We start from the raw sequence: 20,183 nt of genomic DNA, 5'->3' as shown, positions 1-20,183 counted from the left end.
AAGCTTGTTTGTAGGATGTCACTGGGGAGTAGCTGAGAACTGGTTCTGCAACCACAAGGCTGTGATTCTGTCGCTTGCAGAACTGGCGCTGTGTGTGTGTATCCCCTTGAGTTTCTCCCTTTTTATTCCCTCAGCAGCAGTTGCAGCTTCAAATCCTAGCTCCAAAAGCACAAAGCAAACACAGAACTTCAAACTGGAGAGAGATCATTCCCTCAAAGAGCTCTGTTTCAGGACAATGCAGTGAACACACATTAGCCTGGTGTTTGCCAGACCTGGTTTCTGATCTCTGTCCGAGTTGGAAACTACAGACTACAAATATCATTATGCTCTCTGTAAAAGGGATGTAATGTTATTCTAGGTCACAAGGGATCCTGTAGCCCTGAAGTCCTCCAGTTAAAATATCCAATATCCTATGAAAATGACTGTATAATATCCAGTTTCCCTCCCAGCCCTGTATTTTACATCTTGTATTTTAGATGTAACTTCTTTTCCTGCTGAAATCTCTCACAAAATGTTACAGCCAACACATCTTTCATAAGAGCTGGAAGTGGGAGGCGCCTCCTGTGCAGAGCCATTTTCACACAATAATTTCTGCTCTGAAGCTGACAGATGTATCTCCAGCAAAGTTACCACTGTATGTCAATCAAACCACAAAAGCAGAGTATTGACACACCTCTACTTTGCTGTAACAAGCCCAAAGAACATGTTGCCAGCCAAACAAGTTTCTTTTTTTCACATTAAACAGAGCTACATCTACAAGCAGCTTGGTTTGATTCACAAAATGCATCAATCTCATCTGCTGCCACATGTTAACACAGCTGCTGAGTGCTGCAGCACACATCACACCCAGCAGCAGCTGGAAATGCTTCTGAGCACCACGGGGCACCATTCACCTGCACCCCACAGCACCGAGGGGCAAAAGGACACCAAAGGGGCAGCAGGGGGGTTGCAAAGGGGCAGCAGGGGGAATTGCAAAGGAGCAGCAGGGGGATTGCAAAGGAGCAGCAATGGGACAGCAAAGGGGCAGCAGGGGGATTGCAAAGGGGCAGCAATGGGACAGCAAAGGGGCAGCAATGGGACAGCAAAGGGGCAGCAGGGGGATTGCAAAGGGGCAGCAATGGGACAGCAAAGGGGCAGCAGGGGGATTGCAAAGGGGCAGCAATGGGACAGCAAAGGGGCAGCAGGGGGATTGCAAAGGAGCAGCAATGGGACAGCAAAGGGGCAGCAGGGGGATTGCAAAGGGGCAGCTGCTGCCCCAGCACCGTCTCAGGGACCAGCTCCTGCCGTGCTCTCACCAGCACACGGCCATCCCGAGCTGTGTGCGGGCTGTGCTTGTGTAACCGGCTGTGACGGAGCCTGTGCCTCTGCTCCCAGCTGCGTCGCGACACGAGCGCTTTTACAGGAGGCTTTACAGGAGATTTTACAGGAGGCTTTACAGGAGGTTTTACAGGAAGTTTCGCAGCTCTCTGCTGCAACCTGCTCGCCGATCTCTTCGCCTCCCCACCGAGCTTTCTTTTTTCGGCTTTTCACGTGATTTCCCCAGTCTTGACTCAGCAGTTTCTGGCAGAAGCGTTTATTGGTTTGGTTTCCTGCCACCACCTCCCCCGAAAGCCGAGAGCCCGCAGCCGGCGCAGCGATGGGATCAGGAGCGCTCGGGCCGGTTCGGGGCCGGTTCGGGGCCGGTTCCAGCCGGTTCGGGGTCGGTTCGGGGCCGGTTCGGGCCGGTCCGGGGCTGTTCCGGGGCTGGCTCGGGGCTGTCAGCGCTCCCTGCCCTGCCCCAGCTCAGCCCAGGCACTGCGGTGTCACCCTCGCACGACAGCCCACGGTCCTCATTGCGGACCCCAAATCCTCCGCCCACAAACTGGGGCTGTGTGAGAAGGAAAACTCGTGAATAGCTGGAACTCTCAGCCGCTGGCACAGCCCCAAGAAGGTCCCTGTGATTCATCCCCCTCTGGGACCAGCATTACTATATTCCTCTTTCCATCCCTTCCACATAAAACGGAACCGAATCCTTTCTCTGCCTCCTGGGAAGGAATAATCGGTTCTGCCATAATCTTTTCCCTGGAAAAAATACAGGAATTGCCCCTTTTTTAGAGATATATAAAAGAATAAATAAAAGTACATTAGAATAAAGTCATGATTACTGCATATCCTAGGGTTTCTCTCTTTCTTCTTTTTATCACAACCTCTACTTTTCTGCACCAGGAATCAGAAACATTAAGTTACTCAGTGCTTCATTAAACAGCGGGCATTTTGCTTCTGACCACACATATTCATCAATTTTGGCAAGTCCCAGGGCTAAGAAAAGTTTGATTACAGATAGTGTCTAAACTGCTGAAACTGCTAAAGGATTCACATAGGATTAAGCATATGATGCAAATAAAATTAGGCATGAAATTATATTCCTTAATGAACTAAAGCTTTAAAAAGAAATCATAAAGTTTTGCATATTTGCTCTCAGTACATGTCAATACCTTTTTTAAATAACTGATGTCAGGCAGTATAACATGCAGTAAAACTGTAATGCTGTACAGAAACATTACAGTCCTTCTCACATCCAGGAATAAACATAAGGAATGTGGAAGTCTTAGAAAACCAGGATCAGCTTACTCCCAAAAATCATGCCAACTGCAAAATCATTTCTCTCTACTAAGCAAGAGGGTAAGGCATTTTCTCTGCATTATGGTAACAATCATTCACTCTTCTCTCATTAAAGGAAAACAGCTGAGAATGTGAGTTTGTGCTTGTGCTACTAAGTCAAATTATCACGTAAATTTAACACTGCCACAATCAATAAAGAAATTACTAATGATAAATAATATGCAGTGGATATTTGTTAGAGGTTGAATCCTACAAGCACTGAATATAATAACTTATGGAATTAAAGAGGAATCAGACAACATCTGACCCTAACTACTAAACATTTTTAAGGACAGCCAAAGGATTTGTTAAACATGAGAGGAACAGAGCTTCATTTTGCATTCTCCAGAGCTACAAAGAGGAGATAGGCCTTGGAAACTGCCAAGAAGTTCTCTGTTTAGGGAGAACAGTGCCAAAATCAAGCTTCTGTCAGTTGGCTGGGCGAGAGGAGAATATCTCTGTGAAAAGGGAAGAAAGAGTACATTGCTTTTAACAACCTTTTATCACATCCAGATTGCTGGAGCATGTGAGCTTTGTTGGACAAATCTCTTCATGTACATGAACATGAGGTGTTTGTACCAACTTCTTGGAGGTGGAATTTGATCCTTTGGTCTCCCCAAGGGTTCTACACAAGAGGAGAAACCCCTTGGGCAGCCTCTGTGGTTGTCCCATTGCTTCCTGCATTGCAGGTGCATCAGTGCCTCTGTGACTGTGTGACAATGACAATAAACCACCAGCTCAGGCTGCCAAGATCATGTAAAATAAAATCACACCACCTGCCCAGGGCAGGCTGTTATATGGCAGGGATAGAGGGCAGGGATGGAGTACGGGGAGGGTGAAGTAACCTCATGCAAACAAAGAAATAACCTGTTTTTTTATATTAATGATGATATTTCTGGTGCAAAGCAAGATATTTTCCATTCTGCTAAATTAAATAAACTCTACTGTTCTTTTAATCCCACACCAGTTGCTATTTTTCTTGTGTCATTAAACAGAAAAGGATTTGCTTGTTATGATTGCTGCCATTAGATTTCATTTCAAGCTTCACTCAATTGGCAAAAATGAAACAAGTTAATCAGCCTTCCCGTTATGTCTGCAGAACATTCACTTGGTTCTGAGCCCATTTCCTATGTGCAAGCAAGAGATCCAAATATTCAGAATTCTTCACTAAGAACAGGGGAGTGTTGAAACATCAAAGTGTATACATAAGTCCTGAAGTACATATACCAGCAGACACAAAAGGTGCTATTCCAAAGCATGAACTACCTGAAGAGACCAATCATTTTCTCCTCTTCCAATTAATTGAATCTTAATTCAACGTCTGTCTCCTAATATCAAATAATCCTAATCTGATTGCTCCCAACTCCTCGTGAGATCATTTTTCAAAAACAGAACTTTGTACTAAAAGAATGAAGAATACAAAATCCCCAGAGCAGGTCTCTCCCAATCCTCTGAAATGCCCCATTCTTTGTGGTGGAGCTGAGAAAGACTTGCTGCTTTCAGAATTTGTGGTTTCTTCTGTGCTGCTGTTACTGACATTTCCCTACAGCCTACAGCAAGACAATTATTAAATATAAAGTTTATTTCTTCAAGTATTTTTTTGCACTTAAGCCCAAAGGATAAATATAAAATTACTCTAAGTGTTTTTAAATTATGTGAATTTGTCACATGCAACCATGCTTAGACAAGAGGATGTGCAGGTAAGTAACACACGTGGTGAGTGGGCTCTAGGTGTATTTATTAAGCACAAAAAGAAATGCAAAGTAGTGAACTTGTCTGACCACAAAAGACCTTCATTTGTTCAATGCCCTGGTTTCTGTGGTGGCCCTGACATGCCAACTTTGGTTTTGTGACATTGTGGAAAAGTACAGGATTGCAAGCACACAACTGAGAGACATTAATTGTCCTTTGATAATAAATTGCATTATTTCCACTTCTTCAAGACTGCATAACTACTTTCATATTGACACCATCTCCAACTGTCCCATTATCAGGTCAATGTGTTTTATTGTCCTCTTCATACTTCATTTCCCTTCCCCTTGGTAGGGGATGTCTCTTAGAGCCCAACCATCCAAAATCCTCAGCTCTTCCACAGCATCAGAAACAGGAATAAGCCATTGCAGAGGGCCCTTCCTTGCCGAGCACACAGCTCCTGTCTCCTCAGGCCATCGTCCTTGCTCTCTCCCAGCCTCAATGTCTTCTTCCATTTCCCCTTTCTCTGCCAAGCCAGCCTTTCTGACTTTTTTAATTTGGGTGTGGGGTTTGGGGGTTTTTTTCCCCCCTAATCAATAGTGTCAGGATGCAATCCAGCACCCATCACATTTTATCCACCTTTCGGACCCAGTTCCACCAAGTTTTTAGTCCAGCCGTCTTCTCCGCTATTCATAGCGCAGGATCTTCTCTCCCTCATTTGCACCAAGCCCGTTTTCTCCCATCGGTTTCTGCCCCATTTTCTGCCTTTCAGCACCAGCAAAAGACGCATGAAAGCTCCGGGAGCTGGTGCCAGGAGGGGGTTTGTGCCCGGCCACCGGAGCACCGAGCCCGGACAGCCCGGGATCGCCCCCGGGAGGGATGGACGGGATGGACCGCGGGGACAGCCCCTCGGGACACCGACAGCTTGACGGGAGAGGGGCGCTGAGGGCACACTAACCCTTTGCATTTATTGCAAACGTGGGCATTATCTTTATTCTGTATTGTTTTCTCAGTGAAAGCCTCTATATTAACCTTCTCTGGATGCGCATCTCTTGTAAGCTGCCCCTTCCCAGACTGGAGCACCGGGTGCAAACAGCAAACACCGCCGAGGGCCACAACGAGCCGCGCTACCGTGCCCCTGCAGAGGCCACCGCGGCACAGCCCCGGTCCGGCGGCCGCCGCTGTCGCCGCCGCTGTCGCCGCCGCCGGACGGGGACTGGGACGGGAGCAGAGCAGACCCGCCCGCCCGAGGCGGCGCGCGACGAGCGGCGCGTCCGCGATCCACGGAATCGAGCGGCGGCGCTGAGCGGCGACAGGCGGCGCGCGGGCGGCCCCGCCCCGCCCCTCACATGACCGCTGGCGAGGTTTTTGTCGCGCCCGCTCGCCCCGGCCGTTCGCCGTGCCCCGGTGTCCCCGCCACCGGCAGCAGCAGCAGCGCCGCCGCCGCCATGGGCCCGCGCCGCCCCGCCGCCTCCTGCCGCCGCCTCCTCCTGCCGCTGCTGCTGCTCGGCGTCTCTGGTGAGCGGGGCAGCGCCGGGCCCGGGGGAGGGGAGCGGGTGTCGGGTGTCCCCCTCAGGCTCGTGCCGCTCCCCGCGCTCGCCCGTCAGGCGCGTGACGCGGCGCGGGGGCTCCGGGGCTCGGGGGGTCCCGAGGCCGCTCGGCCCCGCGGCGCCTTCAGGGGGCGGAGGCGCCGCCGCTGCCGCCGCCCCCGGGAGGGAGGGAGGGACAGCGCGGGGCCGAGGCCGGTGCCGGGCAGGCCGGGAGCGCCGGGTGCTTCCGCCGACAGCCGGGCCCGGATCCGAACCGCGGGCCCGCCCAGGCCAGGCCGTTCTGTCAGCGCTTCTCGGCCTGGGGCCGCGGCTGCGCCGGCAGTCACCGGGTCAGGAATCCAGCAGCTGGGAAAAGTTCGCTTAAATCGCGAAGGGAATTTAACGCCCGTGTCTTGAAATCGTGGAAACACAATGCAGGCGTGCCGATCCCATCGCTTAGGGGACAGCTTGAGTCGCAGTCACTGATACAACACATTAAATAATAGATGCCGGTCTGCAAGCAGCACATTCTATAAGTGCTGTGTTCGTGCCCTTTGGTTTACCCAGTGGGTCACCAGAAAGCTCGTGTTTTTTCCAGAGAGTCAGAATTCTAGGCTGGAAGGGATCTCAAGGATCAGCCGGTCCAGCCTCTCTTGGCAAAACCACGGTCTGGACAAGATGGCCCAACACCCTGTCCTACCAAATCTTAAAAGAGCCCTGTGTTGGGTAGTCAGTTCTTTGAGATTATTAGTTTATGTCAGGTAAACAGACTATAAACATTATGTCAATTTTTGCCAGCTTTGACATGGTATGCTTCCTATTTTTGATACTTTTTAGAAATCTAGCTATTCTTTCCCTATCTGGTAAATTAAATATGGGCCTGACATAATTTACTGCTTAGTGATGAGCTGTCCTCTTAAGTGGTTCTTGAAAATTAAGTACAAGCAATGTCCTAATAGCTAATAATCATATATTACAGGTTTTTTCCAGTCCTATGCAGTTGAAGTAGATATAAAGGATGCTTCTAATGCTACCTGCCTGTATGCAAATTGGATGATGAGGTTCTTGATAACATATGAATCAAACAATGGTGATTATGTAAGTATTTGGGAGTAACTCTTGCTGAGAACTGGATTTTGACCTGGATAAAAGTTTAAGCTCTTTTACCTAGGGTGTTTGATTTCTTACTTCTTTTTTTTACTAAGTCAGTTGAGAAGAATATTTCTATATCATCCTTATAAAATAAAGAATAAGTTCTCAGTCATGCAAATGACTGAAAGTACCCTGTTTCTCTTACTTAAATAATGTACACAAAAGTCACCAAATCTAACCAGTGTCAGTGTAGTTATGTTCTTAGGCAGTAAATGTAATTGCAGCTCAACATGATGATTTACAGCCAAGTTAGAGCTGTCAGGAAGCCTTTATCATAATTTTCCAGAATAATCTAAAATAATCTCTCTTATCTTGTACAAAGTTTCAGCTAACTCCAGCAAGTTTATAATGTTGTCATAGGGAAGGGCTGCATGTGAATGCATTTTAAAATTGCCTTTTTCTTGTAGAAAAACACAACTCTGAATTTGTCATCGAATGTGACACACAATGGAAGCATCTGTGGCAATGACACACAAGCTGCCCTTGTGGCAGTGCAGTTTGGAGACGGTCATTCTTGGAGCATTAATGTCACAAAAAACAATGAAACTTACCAGGGGGAGTTCATTACACTGACCTACAACACCAATGACACAACTGTATTTCCTGATGCTAAAAAAAAAGGTAACGTTCAGTGCAGAATTTGGCTTGCAGAGCAGTCTCAGCCAGAAGTGTCAGACCTCGTGTACTTGACCTGCCTTGACTTTTTCAAAGGAAGGAGGAATACAGGAGTTAGTAATGAATGTAATGAGTTCTGTACCACGTGCTGCCAGCTGCTGTTGCTTGTACCTGCCTGCTGAGTAACAGTGCAGGCCAAATGGCTTCACTGAGTGTGCAGTTCCTGTAAGTGGAAGAGAAAGGGAAAGATAAACAGCTTTGATCAGTGAGGTGCTGGTAGACAGCAGGCACATGGAAGATTAATTTTGGTGTGCACTGCTTGACCTTCTGCCTTGCCAAGCAATACAGTGTTAGGCTGTGTGCTTAGCATACTAATAATAGAATTTTTTTCTCCTTAAAAACTTAACTAAAAGAGTTCATCTTTCTAAGTTTGTAAGTTCTGTAAGCTTGGTGACTCTTGCATTACCTAGCACTTCAGGTCAGGACACATAGTAAAAACATTCAAGAGAGCTTAAGATTGTTAAACTTAATTGTCTTAGTCTTTGCCTTATGAAATGATATTAAACATAACACTACCTCTAAGTTCTTGTAGTTCATAAGGCATTAAAACATTTGTGCTTGTTTGCAGGACCAGTTACTGTTCTTGTGAAGGATCCTTCGCCTCCAGTTCAACTGAATACTGTCTACGTGTGTCATAATTCCTACTCAATTGAAGCAGATAACACAACACAGATTTTCTGGAATGTTACTGTGCAGGCTTTTGTTCAGAATGGCACAGTCAGTAAAAAAGGTGAGCATTTCAGTTTGTGAAAGAGCTTTTTTGTATTGCACCTTAGTGCAGGGAGCAAAGTCCCATAATAACAAATCCACCAATTCTAAGTTGTGCTGAGTTTAATAATATTCATGTAAATATCCTCTAGTATTTCTTTCCTAGTTCCTGGAAAAATGGATTAGGAGAACAGATTTAGTAGTGTGTTGTAATGTTGATTGTTTGCGTGCCAAGGTGGGATTCTTCTTAAGTGTGTACTCCAGTAATTGGGGTATTAAGAATAAGCACTTCAGAACTACTGTTGCTGAGTAAATAATTTGAGTTTGAGGGGTTTTAGCTGACTGCTTTCCACTTCCAATGGTGGCCTCTGCTGTTGTATATGAGTAGTCAGTCCAGAGCCTGTTGTCTCATCTCATAGCTCAGAAAAGAGACAAGCACATCATCCTGCTGCATATAGCATAATAGGGTGACTTAATTGGTCTACAGCAAATACGTGTCACACTTTTACAATTTATCTGTCTTTGTGTGTTTTGCCTCCATGTGTTAGAGGCAAGTGGTACTGAGTGTGGATTTAAAACTCAGTGTTACAGGATTTCTGAGAATAAATGGCAGCTGTGCTTTGTCTGAGTAATAAGATTTCAGCAATGAAATGGTGATTAAAATGTCTTTTCAGAGTCTAGATGTTCTGCTGATACACCTACTTCTGCACCTAGTGTTCCACCTACTATTGCCAATGTAACTACTGCCTCTACCACTACTTTGTCTCCTACTCCAACAACTGCTCCCAAACCTGTGGAGAATCCAGACATAGGAAACTACTCTCTTAAAAGTGGAAATAAAACTTGTTTCCTGGCAACTGTGGGGCTGCAACTGAATGTTTCTCAAGACAAGGTGCTTCTTTTTTCTTTTGAACAGTGAAAGTTTCTCTAGTTATTTGGCGTGAAATATGAATGCAAGGTATTTGCTTTGTGTGTTGCTGGCTGTCCAGAACTGCTTCTAAGTATTGTATGTAGCACCTCTCTGACATCAGAATTGTTTTGTCGCATCATACCTGTCTTCAAAAACCTTACCTGCAGTCAACAAAATTTGTTATTGGAATCATGTTAGAATTATCCACCATGATTGAAAGTATGGAACTTTCCTAGCTGTTATGGCTGTTTCTGCAGATACTGTCTTTCCCCTCAGAGGGCAACCTGTTGTGTTAGGGAACAAAGTAACACTTCTCAAGCAATTTGCTTGTTTCAGTACTGCCAATGTGTAAATTTAACTCAGCCTTGGTTGCATAGCAATCAAGCTCAGCTCTTCCTGCTGTCACATTTATGACAAGCTCTTCTAATCCAAGACTTTCTGACTGAGACAGTGTACTCCAAAGGCAGCTGAATGTCTTTGATGTGCTTTGTCTGTGTTTCAGCCTCTTCTGATCAACATCAATCCAAAGACAACTATCGCAGATGGTGCCTGTGGTAACACAACAGCCACTCTGAAATTGAATGATGGAAATAGCACACTGATTGGTTTCACATTTGCTGTTGTAAGTAACTTCTTTTATTTTAACCTAATTTTTCATTTAACAGCATGCATGGTGATCACTTAGAGTAAGATCCTCCTGTTGCTTGCTGGTGGTAGGCTGTTCCCATATGGGAAGTGGAACTGGCCAGCTGAATGCCTCAAGACAAATGGAGAACTGGGTTAAAGTTGTAGAAAATGTAAGACTGGTAAATGTGTTGTCTTTTGTAAAATACGTGTTCTTAAAGTTACAAATGCAGAATTGCACACTGACACTTGGTTCTTGCTTCTTGGACAGAAAAATACAAGTGCAAGTGTACAAAAATTTTATCTGAGGGAGGTGAATGTTACACTGCTCAACCGTCTGAATGGTTCTGGTAAGAAACAATATCTACCTTAAACAGGTGTAATATTTATTCATTGTCTGCATCAAATACTTCTGGCTTTTTTTCAGTGTTGTACATGCTTACTGTTAGCTTCTACTTTATGTCTAGAAGTTGGTATGAACAAAAGTAATAAGCAGAAATGGCTGTAAGATTTACTTTAAACAGTAGTGTGGGACCACCCTATGACTCCTGAAACTTCTGCTAATGGAGTCACCGTAAATTAAGACAGCTTCTTTATGACTCTTTTCAGTAATGTAATTTCTTGTGGTATGAAATACAGTTGTACCAACTTTGAAGCTTTTTTCCTAAACTAGCTATTGTCTTTGGTTGAAGATGTTGCTGTATCTTCCAACACTTGTACTTAACTCTCACTAAAAATAGCCCAATCCTTCAAAAACTAAAGCATAGTTTTTTCCCAACAAACATACGTTTTCTCTTTTTTTTTTTCTTCTTTAATTGCTTATCATAGCTACAGCAATTAAAGAGCATTAAAGCTAAAACACTTGCAACTCTGCAGCACTGAGATGAGTGGAGGTACAAGGAAAGCCTGATGTCATGTACATATGAAAAGAGGTTACTGCAGAGTACTGTAGTAGCTTCAGTCTGATTTCTGGTTAAGCAGATCAAACCCACTTGGCGCTACTTTTTTCTGACTAGTTTTTCAGATTAGTCAATGTTGAAATGTTGGCCTTTCTAGATTCAGCTACTCATTCTAAGCAACTGTCTTACATTTTAAGTGAACATGCAAATTCCCTTTCTTCTTTTTCCTTCTTTGTTTAGTCATTTCAAGTGCAGATAACAGCAATTTCAGCAAGTGGGATGCTTTCCTTGGTAGCTCTTACATGTGCCGAAAAGAGCAAACCCTTCAGATCAATGAGGATGTTCAAGTACATACTTTTAATCTATGGATTCAGCCATTCCTTGTGGAGGCAAATAAGTTTGCTACAGGTAAGGGTTATATTTTTGTTTTTAGTGATGCTTGCAAAATTCTTACTTGCTAAAAAGCGCCAACATTAGGTACAAGCACTTTATCTTGAAAGCTCTTGTTCCATTTTTGAAAATATGTTTAGATATACATGGAATGTAGAGAAGTTCTGAGACTGACATTCAAGTTCATGCAAGGCCTTGTTCTCACTTAAAAAATGTCTGCTAAGTATGTGGTTCTCCTTCACAAAACTTGAGTGAACTAGAGACACTGAAGGGGAACTTCTGCATTGCCATGCAGAATAAGTTAAAAGTTACCTGACAACATGTTGACATACAGCTTTTTTCCAAGAAAATTGGACAGAACTTTTGCAGAAATGGACTTTGGGAATACTATTAGGTGATTTGTATTTACATGTCAGTCTGAGGAATAGAGTGTTGGGAAAGAATGAAGTGTCAGAGCTTCCTTCAGAGACAGTCTTCTTGAATATTCAGAGCTAAAGAGAGATCTGAAATGTTTGTTTGCTGCATTAACCTGGTCTTGTTTGGAGAAAACTGAAATGTCTTAAATTACCTCTTAATATTTAGTGCAAACTGGTCTTTGTGCTTAATTCTAATACTTGCAGCACAGACTTACTGGACTAGACTGATCTGTAGACACATAGATTGGAGAGTTCTGGTTTTAGACAGAAGTAAGATAGCTCTCCAGATGTATGTAGGGTAAACAGTCTTTCTAAAGAGTTAGAGACCCAGTTCACTCTGTAGTTAAAGTTGCAGCTAGCTTTCTTCTAATTATAGTTATTTTATCTGTGTAACATTCTTAATTCTGGATAGATTCTTGATACCAAATCTAGGTCACTTTTTATCCTTAATGAGTGAAAGCACCAATCAGACTTGCCTTAAGTATGAAATAGATAAGCCTGGTTCTTGAATGTAGAAGAATGGCTGCTCCTTTGCCTAGTACAGATCTTGTGCACAGGAAAACTCATACACCCTTAACTTGCTATAGGTTATCAATGCTTAAGTTAATTATAATGCTTAAATATGCTAAATGTATTGATGAGACTGCTGCAGTTTTCTCTCTTAGTTTAAATAATACTTGATTTTTTAACACCTTCATATTAAGGAAAGCAGATTTTTATACCAAACTTAGCAAGTATTCTGTCTTTATTTATTCCTTATTGCAACCTTTTTCTCACCTACAGCCCAGGAGTGTTCGCTGGATGATGACAGCATTCTAATCCCAATTGTAGTTGGTGCTGCACTTGCTGTCTTGATTGCCATTATAGTGGTTGCTTACATAATTGGCAGAAGAAAAAGCTATGCTGGATATCAAACTTTGTGAATCTAGGTGTGATTCCTGTTACGATTTCACTCTAAACAAAGCAAGTGCAAGTTCTGAAGTCCAAAAAAGACCCAAAACATAGGAGTAATTACTAGCCACAGCTAATTGGAGTTGAGAAACAAAGGGAGAATGTTTATCTCAGATGAAGCAGAACTACACCTTGTTTTCCTGCCCTAAGAAGATGATGTGGGTTTCATAGCTGTTTTGAAGATGTCAAATACTGGATGAATTGCTAGGCTAAGGATTTTATCTTGCAAAAATCCTAAAGCGTTTAGGATTTATTTTTGCTTTTTACAAATACTAGCCTGAAACAAGAACATGTTCTGAATTGATGTGCATTGGGCATCTCCCAGAATAGCATAGAATTTGTACTTGCTTCTCTCTCTTCGTTCCTTAGTTGTTGTCATAATTGTGGGTTAAGCTGGCAGCATTAGTCACTCTGTTGACTTGTATTTAACAAGGATTGTCTAATGCCCAATAGCAGCTTTATTTTACATAGGATTGAACTTCAGGCTGGTGATTAAGTGATCCCTTGAAGTGGCAGCAGTAACTTACTTGCCTTTGTTAGGATTTGAGTAATTTACTCCTGCCTTGGTGTCATTTCAGGAATCATTCCTATACCATGGCTGTACAAACAAAATGAGTAATTTGCCAAATGGTGAATATAAGGGAAGACTTCAGTGCCATTTCCAGGTGCTTTCAAAAAAAAACCTGTTAGGCACTGAATTCTTTATTATACCTTGGCAATCATCTAAAATACTCACCTAAGGCAGACTTCTGCTAAATTAATGCAAGCTTTTTTTTTGCTGGCATCAGTTTAAAGGGAATAACCTTTCTAAATATTCCAGAACTTTAAAGTGCACTTAACTTCATGCCATACTCTGCACAGAACTGGTCTGTCTTGTTGCTTTGAATGACCATTGTTTAAAGATGCTTTCATTTAATGAACCAGTATCTGTTGTTGCAGCTTGAGCTGTTTTTAAATCTTCATGTTGAATGGTTCTCTGCCAGTCACAGTTCACATTATAACTGCCCGCCATTGGCACTCTGAATGTTTGATGTACTTTGTGTTGGATTGTTTGCAGTGTAGGATTTACTAATGTTAAGAATGCAAAAGCCAAACAAGTCTGAGATGGACCCACAACAACTGTTTTTCCTTGCTGTATGGAAAGAATAACTAGGTTTAAAAAGTGCAGTGCAACTGGACTGTTCTTAAACTGCAGCTCTGTAGAGACTAACCCTTGATGCACAACTTTTCTCTGGGCTCCTTGTGCTGTAATACATGTTCTTACTGCATGGGAAAACAAAATAAGTCTTTTAGACTTTTAGATAATTGTGGCTTTTTTGCATATGTCATAACATGAGCTGCCTAAACTAGTTATTTAATGAACATAACATTGTGTCCCCCTTTAGAATGAGTTTAGCCTGCATCAAAGCTGCTCTAGTGTTTTATTAGTGTTCTCTAGGGTTGTAGAGATGTCTGTGGCATGTTTGTATACAAATCATAAAATACACTTCTTTCAGTAATGGTTTGGGTTTGGTTGTTTGGGTTTTTTTTATGTAAAGACAGTTTACTCTTGACACTAGCCAAGGAAGCATGTATGGGTGGATAATGCTTACTATAGCTTGTAGTCTACAGCTTGAATTTTGCATCAGTTACTGAAATGCATTTTAATGAAAGTGGAGAACTGCTATGAGTTTAATCATGAAACAAGCTTCAAGACTTACCATTTTCATTTTAAAAAAAGGATCTAATGACTTTCTTATTAATATATCCTCAAATGCAGAAGTTCATATCGATTTTTTTAGCCTTTTTTTTTTTTTTTTCCTGTGAGTGATGTTCAGTGGCACCAGTTAAACATGCATTTCTGTTAAGGAGTAATCATCACACTGTTCTTCTGACCTTGCAGTTTTTCAACTGTACACAGTTTCCAAGTGATAACAGAGAAAATTCATGCAAATTGCTTCCCAAAATCAACATGAAATACCATTGCAAAAACCTGTCAGTGTATTGGCTCAGAATTTTAAGTACTCCTAGACTGATGTGCAGGTAACTGGTTCAAAAAACATCAGTTTCACCTGACTTCCTGTTGTTATGAAACCACTAGTTTTCCTGTATGTATTGCTCCATAGGGAACTGTCAATCTGTTTAACCTGTGCTCTAAAAAATAAAGATTGTTCTATTTCTTAAGGAAACTTGCTCACATTTTTAAACTGATTTGAAAATAGACATCTTGTATTGTCTTTTTTTAAAGAAAATAAACTCAATGAGTAAGGTGAACTCTAATCAGTCTGTATCTGAGATTCTGTTACATAGCTGGTTTTGTTCTGGTCTGTGGAAACAGCATTTAAACTGTGGATGTATTTAACATCTGTGGATGTGGAATATTGATGTGTATAACCTGTTATAGAGTGTTGTTGGTTTAGTACCTTATACACAGTTTACTAAATAATGTATTCTAAAATGTCAAGATTTCTGATATTTTAGGTTAAAGATGTCATGCTAATAGTCCTCAAAAGAAGCTTTTCTAGTCAGTGAATGATGAGATTTGGGTTTTACAAGGGGCATTTTGTTTGTTCATTTGTTCCTTGTTTTGGTTTTCTGTTTGGCTGGTTTTTAATTTTTTTTATTTACCACAATGTTCTCTATTCCTTAGCATATGTTAATAAAACATAAACTTTGGGGCTATTGGTTGAATCTTGTGATTGGAATTAAAAGGGATGGCAGCTTTTATACTGGGGCTAAAAAAGTTTCGGGCCAAAAATGTCTGAGTCTGTTTGAATGGAGACACATTCAGCCACATCTGTTGAAAAAGCTGTTCCTGCTGGCCCTGCTGTGTGTTGGGCTGTAGTTACCAATTCTGCACTTGAAGACACCTCTCTGAAGCTTCTAACCACTGTACAGTAGCCATACCTGGATAGATGAATGCCAGCAAGGATGGAGTGTTCCTGGTATGAACCCTTAACCCCTTTTTCACCCTGGGAATTAATTCCCTGTCACAGTGCCACAGTGTGATGCATACTGCAGCCATCTCCTTCCTTTGAAGAAGAGAGGGAATTTCTGTCACTGCCTGCTGGGCACCTTCATCCTTAGCAAATCCATTAATATTTAGTGTTAGTGTTTAGTGACCCATTACCCAGTATCTAGCACAGTGTCTCTGTTGGTATTTAGTGAACAAAGATGACTAATTATCAAATGCATGTCTCTCTTAAAGATGTTTAAATATTCTCTCAGTCAGAATAAGGTGCCCAGTTGCTTTCCTCTTTTTTTTTCCCTTCCAAATATTGCTCTGCTTGGCAGTAGGTGTCTTCAGATAATCTGACTTCAGTCTTTTCACCTGTTGAGCCTCCACATGTTCTCCTTGCTCTTAGTCAAAGGCTTTGTAAAGTATTTCAGGAAGGGGCCACGGCAGGTGTGTGCTGGACTGTAAATGCTAAAGCAAGACAATACATTTCCCATAATTAATGCTGATTTGATGAAAAACAGCAGCCAGCTTTTGAGAAAGCATTGACTGTGTGTGATGCTCTGTCCTAATTAAAAACTCAAAGTAGTTTTACAAGGAGTGCTGCTTTATGAAACATGTAAGTCAGGCAGTGTTCCAGTGCTGGAGAACCCAGGCACGGTCTCCTGCCTTACCAAACCTCTCCTGGCACAGGCAGGTGGAGCTCTGCTCTCCTCACAAACAGATTGTGATGCCAAGCCCTGCCCCGAGTTTGAAACCATTCTCAGTGTGGTGTGCTAATCACTGAAGAGTGTTTTTACCAGCAAGGAGCTCCTCACATTCTACAACTTGTATATTAAAAGCTACTGTAGCGTTACAGATTTCTCTTCTGTTTTTCCCTCTGATGTGGGTTTCAGTGAGGTTTATGTAGTTCTCAGCTGAAACTAATAACCCTTTTGCATGGAAGATAAAGTTACCCACCCCACCAGAGTCTTTCAGTGTTTTCCATGCAGTGCATGGAGGCACATTTATCTTGGCTGTCTCTTGTAGGTCGTAGTATGTTTTGGCTTTGTTATTGGATTGTCCCTTATGTCCTCATGTGTAGAACCCAGAGGAGTGCTGCTGATGGAGGGTTGGGAAGACCCCTGGACCAGACAGTAATATACCAGTGGGGGGTTTTTGTTGCTTTATTGCTGCTAACTGAGGTGTGATCAGCTAATGTGTGCTCAGGCTGCTGGTTTGTCCTCACATTTCTAATCTGTCCTCTGCTTGCTCGAGGAAGCTGAAATTAAATGTACAACTTAAATGTACAAATCAGAAGTATATTTCCAATAAAAAGGATGTATGTAGTAAATGTGTTTAAAACAATCTTTCCATCAATTCTTTACTTAATATTGATTTTACTTTACATGTATTATTGTTTCTAATACAATGTAATTTCTCAAAAATGCCTGTTTGCTCCTTGCTTTCTTTGATTTCTAATGCTTGATTTCCCTTACTAATTTATTCTTCCTTGCTTTTTTTTTTTTTTTTTTTTTTGTTCTTTCTGCAGCTGAAGAATGCATTGCTGATTCTGACCTGAACTTTCTTATTCCCATCGCAGTGGGTGTGGCACTTGGATTCCTTATCATTCTTGTATTTATATCTTACATCATTGGAAGAAGAAAAAGTCGTACTGGCTATCAGTCTGTATAATCTCTTAATTCTATCTCTGTTGCCCACCTTCCCTGTTCTTTTCCCTTTCCCAGACCTCCTGACCTGCTCCTTAAAAGAAAAAAGAGAAACAAATTAATTCAAGTTTTTTTTATTTTAAAAAATTAAAATCACTTCATGACAGAATACAAATCACTTCATGACAGACTAACATACCATGAGTCTGAAGATGAGTTGCAGAAGCTACTGTATGACTTTGGAGAAAGTAAGTGTTCTGAGGACCAGAGAATTGAGCAGAGTTTGTGTGTCCCTGTGGGAAATGTGATTATTTTTAGTAAAGAAGACATCTACAAAACTTTCTGTTGTTTAATCTTTTTATACAAGAAAATGTATAGATGCCTACGGCTTGTCTTGGTTAATGCTACAGTTAAAACTATACAGTGTGAATGCTGTGTCAAAAAGGACTGCACTTGCAGTGGGAAAATAAATACCCAGCTGGCAACAGATTTCTGTTGGGAACTTGGCATATTGTTCTGAATCAGCCTGAGTTTCCTATTCTTTCTGAGTGTAAAAGTAGTACCTGATCTCACTAATACCCAGACATAATATAAGAAGAATATCTGATTCTTATATAAATTAATTTGTTTAACATCATATGGAGAAGCTGACTACTAATGTTAGTTGGATAGCTTTGCACTACCATGGTGTCTAATTTACCAAGATAAGGGTGAGGTCTGGAGAACTTTGGCTGCTCAGAAAAGGCAACAGTCTGCTGAAGGAAATGTCTCCTGTGCTATTTCGTTGAATTGAATTTTTCCTTTTGTTCTGAGTTCAATTGTGAAATGAGGGTGAGAGGCTGGAATTTCAGTAGCTGTGGTTTCTCTCAGCTTTGATTCTGAACATAAAAGAAACTACACAGCATTGGTCCATGTGAGGCTCAAAAGTATTTTGAGAGCACTCAGACTGAGTAAGAACACAGATGGCTCAGAGATTCCTGCAGTACCTTTGGGCAGCTTTCATAGGTTAACAGGATCAATGAGAAGCTGTGATCTCTGAATGCAAGTGGAGATATAAAACCTTTCAGGTTTGATAGAATTAATCTGCTTTTAACCTCCTCATTATTGCTGTCTCAGTGTAACCACAAAATCTCTAGCATGAGTAATGCTGATCATAAAGCAGAAGTGAATATATGTGTGGTGAAGAAAGGGACTTCCAAAGGAATAAGAGCATCTTACTTGTTTGAAGATGCTTTTTTTGTTATTAGTGCCATACCTTTGCAATTCTATGTTCCATATCTAAACTGCACCAAAATATAATTTAGTAGTTTGTGGTTGTGTTCCTGTTGATGGAATGAAAGAAGCCTCTTGCTCTTTAAAGCTTTTTGGTTCATTTTGTCAAAAGCCTATTGCAGCCAATAAACCCTGAGGGCACACAAAGTTCTGTCCTCTGCAGCAGGTGTTTATCAAAGCTGCTTCAATATTTAATCTCTTTGTGCATTGACCTTGTATCCGTGTTGTGGAGAAAGCACCTTCAGTAATTCACATACACAAAGGTGACAGTCAACACTGATGTTTAAGCAGCTCACAATGGCTGTATGTTCAGGAAAGGGGGTTTTCCAAAGAGTTAGTTTTGATGTCTGAGAAATACCTGTACATTCAATTATTCTTGTCCTCACAGTGACCAAAGATACACTCTACCTGATTCTGACAAAATTGATTCCATAGTACAAATGGGTTCTTGGATCAAGCTGTTTGGTTTTTTTTAGGAATGTGATTAAATTCTGCTGAGTTGGGCTGTGTGCTTTAGGTTTGGTTGTCTTGGTCTCTTATATTGTACCTCTGCTCTCACAATACTTGATTTCCCTGCCAGTGCTAAATGGAATTATTTCAGGTGGCATTTTATGAATACACCCACTTGTCAGTGTGGTGCTTCTCTGCTGCCAGCAGATGGATCACAGCTATGTTCTCATGCTGAGATTGCAGACTGAAGTATTTAATATCACTTTTGCTAGACTATCTCAGTGAAGTGTGGTCATTTCCTAGATGCAGACACATACACATATATATATATTTCGTATATATATAGAAGGTATTATTTTGAGCTTCAAGAGAAGTCAAAAATTGATCCAGCACTTTAAGGTTGTTGCAGCATGAAGAGTGGTGTGTACAATTTTTCAGATCTTAAAATGACTGTACAAATATGCTGACAGCAGAATATGTGCATGGAAAATAAAGTTAATTATTGAGTTTATAAAGCTTTGTTTCAGTGTAAGTAGACATAAATGCCATTTCTGAGAGCTTTTTCAGAGGGATTGTCAATGTGCTCAGATCTGGATGTTTGTGGGGAAACAGAAGCTTTTTGCTTTTAAGATACATCCAAATAAGTTGATTTTTGTGTTGATTTGGTCAAAGCATTGGTCCAGCATCTGCTAAAGTTCCTCCTCTTCCAACAGACAGGTAGGGAATAGATATTAAATAAAGTTTTATCTTGTTGCTAGTATGAAGTCTGTTAATTTGATAGCATGAAACGCAATGAGTTTGGTTTCCTTTCAAGACCCCACAAATACAAATGCTTTAAAAGAGCTATAACAATTGGCAGATAGAGAAATGCTTGTGTGTTTAATTTATGTCAAAAGAAGAGCCACTCCCTCAGCAGTATTCTCATTTGGCAGAAGCCAGTTTCCATTGCTCAGAAGATGCCCTTGCATAATTTGTGCAGGCAGAATGAATATGTTGCCCTGGTTCTATCAGTGCCATCTGGATAATGACAGCTGAGCAGAATTAGTTCCTAAAGTACCTCTGGTTCAGGAATTTAACAGTTCTTAATAAATAGTTTTTGCCAGATGGTTGGTTGTGATACTTGGTGAAGAGTTACTGTACTGGGCTCCTGAACTCTTTGGCCTGGGAAAGTTTATCAAGTGCTCAGAATCCCAGGATGTTACATGCTGCTTGGAAATTCAGTCCCTAAATGGCAGCACAAACTGCATCTCTTAACACCAGTGTTTCAAGAATGTCACCATACAGTTAATTT

General features: G+C 41.7%; 1 protein-coding gene across 2 annotated transcripts; it reads left to right on the top strand.

Moving 5' to 3' along the window:
* Positions 1-5,662: 5,662 nt before the first annotated feature.
* LAMP2 (lysosomal associated membrane protein 2) lies at positions 5,663-19,656 on the top strand. Of its 2 annotated transcripts, none has more exons than XM_079319183.1 (9): positions 5,663-5,850; positions 6,841-6,959; positions 7,421-7,634; positions 8,257-8,418; positions 9,071-9,288; positions 9,809-9,928; positions 10,202-10,280; positions 11,070-11,237; positions 17,053-19,656. In XM_079319183.1, the coding sequence occupies exons 1-9, from the start codon at positions 5,682-5,684 to the stop codon at positions 17,193-17,195; spliced, it is 1,392 nt and encodes a 463-aa protein (XP_079175309.1). In that variant the 5' UTR covers positions 5,663-5,681; the 3' UTR covers positions 17,196-19,656. The 2 variants fall into 2 exon arrangements, with proteins under 2 accessions (XP_079175309.1, XP_079175310.1); XM_079319184.1 differs by lacking the exon at positions 17,053-19,656 and adding an exon at positions 12,419-15,243 and having other exon boundaries at positions 5,665-5,850.
* Positions 19,657-20,183: the final 527 nt, after the last annotated feature.

Source organism: Erithacus rubecula (genome assembly GCF_903797595.1).
Source record: "Erithacus rubecula genome assembly, chromosome: 15".
Lineage (NCBI taxonomy): Eukaryota > Metazoa > Chordata > Aves > Passeriformes > Muscicapidae > Erithacus > Erithacus rubecula.
This window is presented reverse-complemented; position numbering and strand designations above follow the sequence as displayed.

Coding starts and splice junctions, on each gene's coding strand:
- LAMP2 (XM_079319183.1), top strand. CDS start 5,682: ATGACCGCTGGCGAGGTTTTTGTCGCGCCCGCTCGCCCCGGCCGTTCG. Junction 6,960..7,420: donor AATCAAACAATGGTGATTAT/GTAAGTATTTGG, acceptor TTTTTCTTGTAG/AAAAACACAACTCTGAATTT. Junction 11,238..17,052: donor GGCAAATAAGTTTGCTACAG/GTAAGGGTTATA, acceptor TTCTTTCTGCAG/CTGAAGAATGCATTGCTGAT.